Source organism: Thamnophis elegans, chromosome 4 (genome assembly GCF_009769535.1).
Source record: "Thamnophis elegans isolate rThaEle1 chromosome 4, rThaEle1.pri, whole genome shotgun sequence".
Classification (NCBI taxonomy): Eukaryota; Metazoa; Chordata; class Lepidosauria; order Squamata; family Colubridae; genus Thamnophis; species Thamnophis elegans.
Genome location: NC_045544.1, coordinates 12,244,246 through 12,258,708, shown reverse-complemented (window position 1 = coordinate 12,258,708; position 14,463 = coordinate 12,244,246). Strand labels below are relative to the sequence as shown.

Here is a 14,463-nt window from a genome sequence, read left to right as displayed (position 1 = left end):
GATAGTTCTACAATCGTATTGTTGAGTATCCAAAATGGGAGAGGTGAGCAAAGAAAAATTAGTTGGAAGCTATAGAACATCTAATGAGGGAGTGGAGGATGGATAGAGGGGTTGGCAAGTAATAATCCGGTTAATTGGTGCTTTGTAAGCAGTTGTGTGAATGGGAATGCCCCTCAGCAGCCATTTTGGAATAGTAATAAATGCTCAATATTCCCAATATGCCATTTAGCCTCAAAGACTCCTTCTAGAAGAGTGAATGGAGTAGTGTGCATTTAAAGAAAGGAACATTGATGGTAAATGTATTTTTCTGAGAAGCAGATCTTACAAGCGAGATCTTTTTGGAAGTAAATGAACCCGATTTAACTGAATTTTCAACTGCAGCATTAGCTCTGAATTACTGAAATGTTTATTGTGTGAGGGTAACTGGATATAATTCAAAGTACACACTTTGTTCAACATTTTAAAGCATGGATGATTTAGGGTTGGTAAAGGGGGATAATATGCTATACTCAGCGATATTCTGCGATAATTTCTTTACAACCATAACACTAAAAGCAGCTTTCATTATTTCTGTCACTAGAAGCATTGTTTCTAGTCCTTCACATGCCAGTGGGACATCATTCACATTATATCTTCGCTTGCTGGTTTTCGTTTTTTTTTTTTAACAAACATCTTTAACTATTCACTCTGTGCATCCTGGTTAAACAATCTCAGCAACAGAGATTTTCAAGTCGATTATTTACAGGAATTTGCATATTTCATTGAGGAGCAAGCCATATTCTGAGAAACCTCTAGTCCTCTGTAACAATGCTTGATCTTTTCATTCTGCTTCTTCTCATTCTGAGCTCTTCCTCAGTCTCTAAGCCATTGTTCTTCTTATAGCTTTGTGTTCCGCCCTTCTTCAGTTTTGCTTTCATATTCTTCATTCCAGTCTGACTTGCTCTAACTCCAGAGCAGACCAAACTAACAAAAAATAATAATTAAAAAAAATCCTATACTTATATAGGCTTTATATTTGCTACCCCAATCATAGTTTTACAATGTGAGCTCTCAAATGGCAATATGGTCTGTTTTCACTGATTCACTGAGACTAATGAAACATGATACTGAATAACTACAAGCATTCCTTTTCTCCCCAGTTAATCAATGTGTTGCTTTACAGAATTTCTTGCTAAATTTTTTGCACAAATTTAATTACAAGAATATATGTATGTAGTTAAATTTACTGGAAAAGTCATAAATTGTAACATTTACAGTTTTTCATTTTGGCCCCACTTTAAATTTGTATATATTTTATAACACATTGGATCCCTAAGATCAGAAATTCAAATAGGTGATTATGGGATAATCCTCTTATTACTAATATTCAGGCACCAATTATCCAGTTAGAATAATTGTAGATTAATAAAAGGAGTATGTCAGTATCCTGATGTGATTATTCAGTTATTAATTACATTGCAGTATTAATTAATACTGCAATGGGCTCTACATGGGGTTGCCCTTGAAGTGCATCCAGCGACTGCAGTTAGTTCAGAATGCAGCCGCGCGAGTGATAGTGGGCGCACCGCGGTTCGCCCACGTTACACCCATCCTCCGCGAGCTGCACTGGCTACCTGTCGATCTCTGGGTGCGCTTCAGGGTATTGATGACCACCTTTAAAGCACTCCATGGTAGTGGATCTGGGTACTTGAGAGACCGCCTTCTGCCGATTACCTCCCTTCGACCGATTAGATCGCACAGACTGGGCCTCCTCCGGATCCCATCCGCCAGTCAATGTCGACTGGCGACTACCCGGAGGAGAGCCTTTTCTGTTGCAGCTCCGACCCTGTGGAACGATCTCCCCGTCGAGATCCGTACCCTCACCACCATCCAGACCTTCCGCACGGCCCTTAAGACCTGGCTCTCCCAGCAGGCCTGGGGATAGGTTCCCAATTTACCCGCCCGAGTGTTGACTGTTGAATGAAAGTTGTGTTTTATTATTTTCTTTTGTTCGCACATTGTTTGTCTTTTATTATTGCACCCCCTTCCCTGTGATTGTAAGCCGCCCTGAGTCCCCTCAGGGAGAAGGGCGGCCTATAAATCTTAATAAAATGTAAATGTAAAATTAAGATTATGCACTAATCAGAAGTGTTTAATATGCAACAAACCAGACTCCTAAACAAATGTTGATATATTGGTCTAGTCTAGAAAATGCTAGTATGAATTTAAAAGTTAATTGTTAGAAAGCTACTTACCTGTATAGTTTTACACAACTCTGAAGATGTTTGAATCCTTTAAAAACAAAATATGCATATGGGAATGAGATTGGAAGCCCTACCTGGCGGTCCAGGTTCCCCAGGTGGCCCAGGTAATCCATCTTTCCCCGGAAGACCTGGCTTCCCATGAGTTTGGGAAGCTAGCATAGCAGCAGGCAACTTCAGCTGAGACACAAACTGAGTCATCCTCTCTTCGTTTATTAAAAAAAGCAACAAGGACAATAAAATAGCATTAAACGTCTTTTCAATATTTGGAAAAATGTTAGTATCCATAACTACAGTATTACGGTCTATAATTCTTCAAATTATAAGTGGTCATTAAAGTGGTCATTTCTTCTTTCTTTCCACTTCTCTTTCTTCCTGGCCTGCTTTCTTATTTTTCCTGACCTGTGTATTTGTGTATTTGTGTTTGGCAATATGTTACCTTTTTAATGTGTTTAATTGCCATGGGTGAAGGGCCTACAAGATAAGGTTTATTATGTATAATTTTTAGCCTTTTAAGTAGGCTGCTAATACTGCAACGTGCTCTACATGGGGCTGCCCTTGAAGAGCATCCGGCGACTTCAGCTAGTCCAGAATGCAGCCGCGCGAGCGATTGTGGGTGCACCTCGTTTCACTCACATAACACCTATCCTCCGCGAGCTGCACTGGCTACCTGTCGATCTCCGGGTGCGCTTCAAGGTGCTACTTGTCACTCATAAAGCCCTCCATGGTAGTGGATCTGGGTACTTGAGAGACCACTTACTGCCAATTACCTCCACACGACCTATTAGATCTCACCGATTGGGCCTCCTCCAGGTTCCATCTGCGGGTCAATGCCGACTGGCGACCACATGGAGGAGGGCCTTCTCGGTGGCAGCTCCGACCCTATGGAATGATCTCCCCATGGAGATTCGTACTCTCACCACTCTCCAGACCTTCCGCACAGCCATTAGAACCTGGCTATCCCGCCAGGCCTGGGGCTAAGATTGTACCCTCCCGAATGGTATGAATGTTGTGTTTTCTTTTTTAATTATGTGTTGTCGTATATGTAAAAGTCTGTTTCCCCTTTCCCTTTCGGATGTGAGCCACCCTGAGTCCCCCCAGGGAAAAGGGCGGCATACAAATAAACTCCTGAATCCTGAATCCTGCTGTTGGGTGGTGATGGAGTCTCCTTGGCCTGAAACTACCTTCCAGAAGATAAAACTATGTCATTCCAAGGGAGTCTTGGGCACTTCTCCCATATCCCCATTCAGCTTTTCATTTCTGCCTCATCAATTATTTGATCTCCAAGCTTGTGTGCTTTAATAAAATGATGGGGAAAGTTGGCTGGGATATGAGAAGTACACACAATCTCTCTCTGCAATTAGTCCAGTCTGAATTGAAACCTATTCCTTTGTCAGGTACAAATGGAAGAAAACTGGGCCCTGTAATGTTTCAAAATCTTTGGGATGTGAGAATTTTGTGTGCAATACTTACGCTTGCATTTTTATAACACCACAGTAATCATAACATTTGATACAAAATGTTGCATGGAAGATATGTCTGTTAACTAGCATCAACTCTGCTTAGAAAACGATCACGTATCTTAGGTATTCTTTAATTCAAAGAACAAAAAGACATTCTTTAGGAAACCTCTGTGAGTGCCTAAGAGAAGGATAATTTTGTTTCATTTTGTTTATTCTGTGACTTTTTTTTGTCTCAGTCAGCAAAGAGAAAGAAAATGCTGAGAAAAATTGCAGATTGCACAGGCTAGTTAACTCCTGCATAATATTGATTGAAGAGCAGACTGGTATCAAAGACTTGGTGAGGAAGCTGGCAATATATTTTCCTCCACCTTATTAAGTTTGTGTAACCCCAGAAACTGACACTGATCTCTATGTAGTTTGAACTGCCTTTGGTGTGCATAATTTCACTTTAGAAGAGGAAAGAGAAGAAAGTCACAAGGGGGTCTTCTTTTATTTGATTTTACTGCTTCACTTGACCCGGAGGGTTTTGCACATTAAGAACATGCTAATGTCATGCACCAGAGTTGCACAATATTTGCAAAACCAAGATTAAGACAGACCACCAAGAGCTTAAAAATCACTTTTTTTTTACTTTGTCCAGCCCTGCAAGAATTTTTTTTCAATTAACTTCTGCCTAGATACAATTCATCGTATTTTGGTGGATGTAAGATGGATATATAAAGGTGCTATAGATTTCATTGCTATCTTCCTTCCAACAGGTAAGTATCCTTCGTGATTCCAGTACACATTCAAAAAGCAGATTGTTAGTTAAAGGTATTTTGAATGTCAAACCATTATTTGCGATTGCAATAGGTGACTTGGAAGGAACTTGCCTGCCTTAAGCCTTTTAAATGTATTTGTATAAATGATGCAGCTCAGTGAAATTGTTTCAAATGTTACGTATCCAATAGATCTATAATGCACAATTGGAAGCAAGTATTTACGATGGAGATATGAATACATTTGCTATTTCCTTACCTTCAAAAACTCTAAGAACCTCCTGTCTGACATATTTTTTCATTTCCTCAAATGAAATTGAATCAGCCTGAAGAAATAAAAAAATGAAAGAGATTAAGAAAAGATGGCTTGGGCCACAAACTCATCAAAACAAATAAAATTGTCTTCCTGTTTCTATTAAAAGCTCTGCAACAATAAAAGTTATAAATAGAATTCATGTAATGAAAATCTGCTAGCATCACTACCATCATAACCATAACCACCTGTCACCATATCATCAATGCTACTGCCTAGAAATACTTGTTTCTCAATGATTCTTTTAGAGTTTTATCCAACCAATGCAACCAATTCCAACTGCAATTTCTAAATATAATAATTGGATTTTCTTCTGGTGCAGAAAACATATACAAGCTGTTGTTTAATCTTTAAAATAGACTTAGAGCAGAAACCCATTTCATTATCTTTGCTCATGTTATGTCCTTCCCATTCGTGACCTGACAAATGCGCGAACGTCAAAAGCGCGCCGACAAAACCGCGGCGCTAAAACCGCGATGTCAAAAGCGCGCCGACAACAGCGTGCCGACAAAAGCGCGACGACAGAAGCGCGATTTAAGTTAAGGTAAGGTTTAGGGTTAGGTTTAGGGTTAGGTTTAGGTTTAGGGTTAGGGTTAGGGTTAGGGTTAGGTTTAGGGTTAGGTTTAGGTTTAGGTTTAGGGTTAGGGTTAGGTTTAGGGTTTGGTTTAGGGTTAGGGTTACAGTGCGCTTCTGTCAGCGCGCTGTTGTCGGCGCGCTTCAGCGCTCATTCGTCGGCGTGGTTTTGTCACCGCGGTTTAGTCAGGCGCGCTTTTGTCATTCGCGCATTTGTGGTGGAACCCTTCCCATTAAATAATGCCATTTTGCCCTCTGTAGCTTTACCCTCTCCAAAATGTTAGGTGTAGCACATAGTCAAAGAAGGGAGTTGTCTACCACCTGCCCTCCACCTTACCAGTATTCCTGGAATTCCTGGGACACCTGGAGGGCCCTTTGGACCTGGAGGCCCTGAACTTCCTTTTTGCCCTGCAGATCCAGTAGGTCCTAGAGGTCCTTGGTCTCCTGGTAAGCCAGGCTTCCCCCTTTCACCTTGTGGGCCCCTGTCTCCTGGTATACCTTGATCACCCTATTGAAACAAATAATACTTTGCTTGAGCTTTCATTTACCGTATTTTTCAGAGTATAAGACGTACTCCCCCCCCTGCAAAATGGGTGGAAATGTCTGTGCGCCTTATACAGCGAACATTGTCGAAGTCCCTGCCTACCTGCCAGCCCCCACCCTTTGGCCATTTTTGGCTTCATTGCATTTTTGCCTTCCGCACACTGCATTTTAGACCTGTTCCAGACTGTGGAGATCACCACAGCACATTGCCGCCAATCGCTGCTTCCATGTGTTGCATTTTTGGCCTCTGCGTGTTGTATTTTCGGCCTCTCCACTCCCCATTTTTGGCCTCTGCACATTCCGTCTTTGGCCGGTTCCAGGCAGCAGGGATCCCCACCACTGATCCCCCTGCCTGGAACCAACCGGAGCATGTGGAGGCCAAAAACATGATGTGTGGAAACAAAAAATGTGATGTGCAGAGGCGGCAATGGGCTATGGCGATCCCTGCAACCTGGAACAGCTGATTGGTGGTATTGTGGGAGGCCTATCCAACCGCCAATCAGCTGCTCATGCTGAATCAGACTGTGATAATGTGCTGAAGCTGACCCGGCTATTTGCTGTTTGCTGCAAGGATGCTAGCCAGATTACTACCATTGGATGCTGGTAGGTAGAAGCAGAATTTTTTTCTTCCTCCCCAAAAACTAATGTGCATCTTATACTCCGGAGCGTCTTGTATTCCTAAAAATATGATATCTTAAATCTCTTGAAATTGAAAATATTAAAGACAATTAGAAGGGTATAGTCCTTTGTATTCCCAGCCAAAAACATGTCTTAGATAAAGTGACCAGATTTTAAGATGGGTAAAGCGGGACACCATTGACGGGGTGGGTGGGTGGGGGCTCAGAGCACCTGAGCTGTAAAAAAAAAAAAGAGGGTTGTAAAACCATGAAGCGTTATCCCTGCCGCCGCTGCCGCCTCCTCCGTTGTGCTTTTGAGGAGCTTCCGATGACCGAGCCTCCTCCTTGCCACACTGCTGCCACCGGAAAGCCCCCCCGCCCAAGGCCGCTGGACGGCTGTCGTAAAAATGTCACGCGTCGGTGTGCATGCACAGGAGGGGAGGGAGTCTCGCCCCTCATTGGCCCTGTGAGCAAGCCGAGCAGAGGGAAGGAAACCCCTGCCCTCTAAAGGCCACATTGGGAACGACACTTCAGAGAAATAAAATCTTTTTTTTTAAACCACAGAGAGAAGGCCATGAAAACTGCAACTTGTGAACAAAACAACCAGAAAATCCCATAAACTTCTACTTTCCTATCAGCTGTCAGATTTTAGCACTGCAAAAGAAAGAAAATATAAGAATATAGAAGTCTGAAGGACATGATGCAAAGAAAGGAAGATCCATAGGAATTCCTATTCTTCTAATTACAGATTTTTTAAAAAATACAGCAAATGCTTAAAAGAGATCCTTCTTACTTAGTTTATCTTCTGAATTTTGGATAAAATAGGTTGGGGGATACAACAAACCCCCCTCCCCTCAAACTGCTTTCCTCTTTATGCAAATAAGTTTCCCTTGACAATGCCCCTAATGTCTTTATCATAAGGGCTGTAAAGACAGTGTTGGTAAACAATTGATAACTATATAAATCAGCCTTCTTCAAGCTCGTGTCCTCCAAATATACTCGAATTACAAAAAAATATCAAAAAAATATCCTGTAAACCAGGATATGCTTGCTGCAAGTTTTGAGAGCTGAATTCCCAATCCATCTGGAGGATAATGCTTTGCAGTGGTGGAATTCAAATAATTTAACAATCGGTTCTCTGCCCTAATGACCAGCTGGGTAGGTGGGGCTCGATGGCCATGTGACTGGGTGGGCGCAGTCAACTCAATGTCACTCACGTCAATGGGCGCTTCACCTTAGCTGTTAGGGAGCCGAGGTGGCGCAGTGGTTAAATGCAGCACTGCAGGCTACTGCTAGATCAGCAGTTCAGCGGTTCAAATCTCACCGGCTCAGGGTTGACTCAGCCTTCCATCCTTCCAAGGTGGGTAAAATGAGGACCCAGATTGTTGGGGGCAATATGCTGACTCTCTGTAAACCGCTTAGAGAGGGCTGAAAGCCCTATGAAGCGGTATATAAGTCTACTGCTATATTGCTATTGCTACAATGTAATAAGGGTTACCCGGAGAGGCAGTTTATGTAAGCAGGGCAGTAAAGATATGGCTAGAAACAACACCAGAATGTTTCCTTCCTGCCTTCCTTACAGGATTAGCCCTGTAAAGTGGAAAAAACAAAAGGAGATTTCTTCCAACAACCGGTTCTCTGAACTGCTTAGAAAGTTAACAACCGGTTCTCCCGAATAGGTGCGAACTGGCTGAATCCCACCACTGATGCTTTGTCTACAGTAATATTACTGCCTGCTTATGTGAGTGTTGGCTGTTGGAGAGAATGCATTCTAGCCTTTTTGTTTCCTTCTTAGCTTTTTTAACTGCGTCTTTTGAATGGTGTGTAAGCAGTAAGCTGAAATGAACAGGATGACACTTAATAGGAACAAATGTGGGAGCAAATATATGATGGGGAAGATCTGGCTTGACAGTAATAAACATGAAAGGGATAGATCACCCATTGTACTGCAGCTGCTAAAAATCTAATACTATTTGGGGATGCCTTAATAGGAGTATGGAGTTCAGAGCATGGGAAGTGATCATCCCACTCTAAGTCATATGCCACTTAAAATACTGCATTCAGTTCAGATTGCTTTGGTCACAAACTTGGGATTAATTCATTAAGACTTCTAAATAACCTGCCATTTTAATTTGTTTGATTTCCGTTGTATTAATAATTCATCGCAAGCTATAATACTTCGGTTTATATGCATTTATACCTTACGAGTACGCATGTAAATTGCAACTAATAAGCTGGATAAATAATATGATGATTGGCAAAGTAACTTACGCGTTCTCCTTTTGGGCCTCTATCACCAGCTTTACCCATTAAACCCTATAAAAATGGAAAGTATTGCTAAATATATATATTCTTGCTGACAAAGGCCAAAAGCACAATTATATTATGCATACATAAATACGTTTTCTTACCTGAGGACCAGGCAATCCATCTTTCCCATTCAAGCCCTAAGGAAAAAGAAACATAATGATCCTCATATTACCAAATGTCTGAATTTTGCTATCTATATCTTAAGACAGAACAAAACATAAACATAAAGCCCTCAGGATGCAAAATCTCAACTGATAAGCAGTTGCCCCAAGTCTTATTCATTCAGGTTCCAAAGGGCTCAAGGCATTTTTCAATCACATAACCACAAAGTGGTTCCAGCTGGTTGTTGGGACTTAGAGTAGCATTTAATACCTGCAAATTATCGGTAAAACTAACTTCTAAAATAATATAATAAAATTACTCATTACAATAGAGCTAGATGGGTTGGAGCAGTGGTCTCCAACCTCGGCAACTTTAAGACTTGTGGACTTCAACTCCCAGAGTTCCTGCAAAGCTGGCTGAGGAACTCTGGGAGTTGAAGTCCACAGGTCTTAAGGTTGCCAAGGTTGGAGACCACTGGGTTAGAGAATGCATTTTTATTATTGCAAGGTCAGTTTCCTTTACAGATATGTTCAATTACTGAAGAAGGTAAAGATAGTTTTATCGCTTCTCCCTCCTAAGCCAATGGAAAATCCTGGCAAATTTTAGCGGTTTCATTTTTGAGGACCTGCAGAGGAGGAGGAAACAATAATTTTGGTCGAGTAGCTTTGCAGGGACCTAATAATAAGAATTAATTATAATTAATTAATCAGATTGTGGCATAAGTTGGTTACGGTAGTCCCAGGGGTTATCAAGACACACTGAATGCCATACCAAAAAATCTTGGGTGGCACTTAGAAAAGCTGCACATTAACAAAACTTCCATTTGTCAATTGCAAAAGACCACCTTGCTTGTGATGGAATGAAATTGAAAAAGAGTTAATATTTTGTATGAACACTAGAGGGAGCCAAGAGAGAGTTTTAGAAGAGAACTTTGTAATCATTTAATTGGTTAAAGAAAAACAATGTTAGAAGTTGATTGGTTAAATGTCATAATTCTATATAAGGTAATAGTTAGGGCGTTACTATTGCTGACTGGTTTGTGACCGCCCCGATCAGGCTAGCTGATGTGGGAGTAGGAGGAGTTAGGGAGGGTATAACTGCTGTCTCACTTTCATTGTGGGGGTGGCTCTCCTTTGTGACTCAGGTGAAGTCAGGGTGAGACCCACCAACGCTTTGCAAACCGTTTTCAAATTAGCTTTGATTTTTGAAAATAAAGAAGAATTTTATTACTCTACTCCGAACCTCGTCTCCAGAATTCTTTTAGATTCTGTAAACAAATTGGGGGCTCGTGTTCGGGATCCAATCTGCGTTGGGGCTCTGAGGGGTCCCCCTCAGGTGCACCCCTTTCCTTTTTTGAGAGGAGGGGAGCCACCCAGAGGACTACGTAGCTTTTGGAAGCCCGTAAAAATTGTGTCATAGACGAACAGTAGGAGGGGAGTGAATAAAATAAGAAAAAGCCTGAAGACAGACCGGATAACTCCTGCGCGCGGACCCTGGTGAGTACTGGTTTTGAAAACACCAGACAAGACCCAGGGCGGTCAGGGAGTGTGTGAATGTGAGAACTGGCAGTGGGGCTGGGCATAAGTCCTTTTGAGGACGGAGTGAGTGATGGGGATATTGTAAATATCTGGAGACGGTGACGTGTGGAATTGAAAAGAGCTGCTGGGAGGGACACAGAAGCACACACTTAAGGGAGGGCTACCTACCCATATAAGAGATGGGGGGAAATACAAGTTCAGCTGAGAAAGGAACACAGTGTGTAAAGAAAATTAGAAAGAATCCTAAGCTTAAAATTGACCCGAATGGCCCATTGGGCCAAATGCTGGCTGGATGGGGGTCCCCACCTTATAATCGGGAAATTTTGAGATTAGGATTGATTAAAGAAAATATGGTAAATTTATGCTGTTTTATTTGGTGGCAAGATGATAATGTTGAGTGGCCGCGGGACGGCTCTATGAATTTCTTTAAATGCCATAATCTATATGATTATGTGAAACAGAAAAAGTGTAAACATTTGGACAATGAGTTAGATTATGCTCTGCTCTGGAACCCGGACCTTTGGCCATCAGAACGTATTCTGATGGTGAAGCCCGGAGAGCAGGAAGAAGAGGAAGAAACCCCAAAAAGGGATTTGTTGAAAAATATTCCTCCTCCGTATAATCCAGTTCATATCCAAAATCCCCCACACCCGGCTAATGCAGTAACTCCCCCATTATATCCTGGAATGCAGGGAGGGATAAGCCAATTTACCCCAGGGCAGTGGCCTGGTTCTCCGATGCCCGTGTTAAGTCCACAGGGAGGGGAGAACCCAGTTTGGACTCCTAATTGCAACACACCCCCCATCCCGTCCTTAATGCCATACTCTCCGGGGGTTGATGAGAAAACAGGATGTTCAAAGGACAAATTGGATAGTGCAAGGAAGAATTTAATAAACCAATTGGGTGAAGAGGAACAGGTTAAGCAATTTCCTCTAAGAGAGACCCCGAATGGAGTAAATGCCCAAGGGGCCCCAATTATAACATATGTACACGAACCGCTAAGGGCAACGGAGGTTCGGGCATTTAAAAAGGAAATGAAAAACTTCATTGAGGATCCATTAACAGCTAGCGATCAATTGGATTCCCTATTAGGACCTAACATATATACTTGGGAAGAAATACAAAATATAATGGGTATTTTGTTTAGCCCCGAAGAGAGAAATTTAATCAGAGTAGCCGCCATGGCAGTGTGGGAAAGAGAAAACCCTGTGGTGGCGGGAGGGAATCAAGATAGAGGAGATACTAAATATCCCCTGGTAAAGCCAAATTGGAATAATAATGAAGCAGAGGGGAGAAGAAACATGCAAGATTTAAGATCAATAATTATAAAGGGGATGAGGGAAGCAATACCAAGAACTCAGAACATGGCTAAAGCCATGGATATAGAGCAGGGAAAGGAAGAAGCACCAGCTACATTTTTGCAACGTCTCAAGGACGGAATGCGAAAGTATGCGGGGGCGGATCCTGACAATGCCCTAAATGTACAGATAGTTAAAATTCAATTTGTAACTAAAGCATGGCCAGATATTGCAAGGAAATTACAAAAGAGAGAGAATTGGGCTACAGAATCTTTAGAAGTTTTGTTAAAGGAAGCGCAGAAAATATATGTGAATAGGGAAGAGGAAAAAGTGAAAAGGGACGGACAGAGGACAAGTCGAATGATGGCTATAGCAGTAAGGGGGGCTATGCAAACACAGCCCGAGCAAGGAAGGGGGCGGGGCTGGGTGCCACACGGACGAGGGAGAGACGATACCGGACTTAGAGGGAAGCTCGGAATGAGAGGCAGAGGCGGAGTTAACCGAGGAATGATGAGAAGGGGAACAATGGGAGAAAGAGGAACTTGCTTCCATTGTGGCAAGACAGGACATTTTAAGAGAGAATGTCCCACTCTGGCCGGGGAGGAGCAAATTAACCGATTGATGGAGGAAGATGAAGATATATATTAGGGAAGTCAGGGGCCCTTCATTAGGAGTTCCCGCCGGGAGCCCTTGATAAATTTGGAGGTGGGAACCCAGGAATATACCTTCTTAGTGGACACTGGAGCATCTCGCACCTCTATGTGTGTGATGCCAAAGGAGGGAAAAATTGATGATCAAGCAAAAATAAAAGTTAGTGGGGTAAAGGGGGAAGCTTTTAATGTAAAGCAGTTAGAACCAGTGAAAATAAGATATGGGAAAAATGAGATCCGGACTCTAAAATTATTGTATGTGCCTGAAGCAGGAATTAACATCATGGGAAGAGACCTGATGTCTGCCTTGGGAATTACAATAAGCTTTGACAAAAGTGAAACAGTTTATGTTCTAACAGAAGAGAAAGAACAAAAGATTGACCCTTTAGTGTGGGTGCAACCGGGAAATAGGGGCGGGTTAGAGATAGAGCCTCTAAAGATAAAATTGAAACCCAATAGTGAGGTAGTAAGACAAAGACAGTAGGGCTCTATTTGCATTCGAATGGGAGAATCCTTTCACTGGGAGGAAACAGCAGTATCAATGGACAGTGTTGCCTCAAGGGTTTACAGAATCTCCAAATTTGTTTGGACAAGTATTAGAACAGACCTTAGAAAAGTTTAAGTTAGGGACAGCCCTGGGGATTTTGACACGAAGTTGGGCAGGGCAAAAGAAACCAGTAGTATATTTGTCCGAAAACCTTGACCCTGTAGCTCAAGGATGGCCCACATGTATTCAAGCCATAGCAGCAGTAGCGTTATTAGTAAAGAAGAGTGAGAAAATCACAATGGGAGGGGCGCTAATTGTAAGCAGCCCACATCAAGTGAGAACATTGTTGAAACAAAAAGCTGGGAGGTGGTTGACTGATTCAAGGTTGCTAAAATATGAGGGGATGTTACTGGATCATGCTGACTTAGTCCTGACAACTGACTCAGCATTGAATCCAGCCCAATTCCTCAACAAAACCAGTTCATCTGAAAGTGAAGAAATTGAACACTGGTGTAGTGAAATAGTAGATTTAGAAACAAAAATCAGGCCAGATTTACAGGATACCCCTTTGGAAAAAGGAGAAAGATGGTACATTGATGGTTCTTCACAAGTGGTAGAAGGGAAAAGACAAAATGGATACGCTATAATCCAGAAGGGCACATGGGCTCTTCTAGAAGGGGGGAGATTGCCAAACCATTGGTCTGCACAGGCAGCCGAATTGTATGCCTTGAAAAGAGCTCTCATATTGGGGGAAAAATCAAATTTAACGATTTACACCGACTCTAAATATGCGTTTGGAGTGGTGCAGACCTTTGGGAAGATTTGGAGGGAAAGGGGATATGTGACAAGTCAGGGAAAGGACCTGATCCACCAGCAATTAATCGAGAAGGTGTTATCAGCCCTTGCCCTGCCCCATAGAATTGCTGTAGTGCATTTGAGAGCACACCAAAAGGGAGATGAGGTTGAGAAGAAGGGAAACAGGTTGGCAGACCAGGAAGCTAAAGAAGCTGGTATGAATGAAGTTATTGAACAAATTAAAATTATGATTCCCCATGTATTTGAAATGAAGGAGATACCAATTTTTAATGAGAAAGAGGAAAACAAAATTAAACAGATGGGGGGAACGAAAGATGAAGATGGGAAATGGTGGTTACCAGATGGGAGACAAATTCTCAATTACCCCCTCATGAGACAAATCTTTGAAAGACTACACGAGGGGAGTCATTGGGGAACTCAAGCCTTGATTGATGAAGTATTAAAAAAATATGCAGGAGTAAAAGTCTATACGGCAGCACAACAAGTAACTCAAAAATGTATAATTTGTCAAAGGGTAAATAGAAATCAATTAAGGGAAAAACAAAAGGGAGGGAGGCCTTTAGCGCTCTATCCTTTCCAAAATATACAAATAGACTTCACCGAAATGCCACAAGTGGGAAGATATAAATATTTGTTAGTTATTATAGATCATTTGACAGGATGGGTAGAAGCCTACCCATGTTTTGATGAAACTGCTAGAACTGTTGTTAGATTATTATTAGAACATATTATACCAAGATATGGGATTGTTCAGA

At 42.0% G+C, this 14,463-nt stretch overlaps 1 protein-coding gene across 1 annotated transcript in view; it reads right to left on the bottom strand.

Moving 5' to 3' along the window:
- Positions 1-791: 791 nt before the first annotated feature.
- Positions 792-14,463, bottom strand: part of COL19A1 (collagen type XIX alpha 1 chain) — a 178,822-nt gene continuing 165,150 nt past the window's right edge. The window contains exons 33-37 of the mRNA XM_032215170.1: positions 8,919-8,954; positions 5,685-5,855; positions 4,721-4,787; positions 2,235-2,271; positions 792-963 (exon numbers count right to left, since the gene is read on the bottom strand). Coding sequence (XP_032071061.1) covers positions 792-963; positions 2,235-2,271; positions 4,721-4,787; positions 5,685-5,855; positions 8,919-8,954 — 483 coding nt within the window. The remainder of the gene's footprint in view (positions 964-2,234; positions 2,272-4,720; positions 4,788-5,684; positions 5,856-8,918; positions 8,955-14,463) is intronic.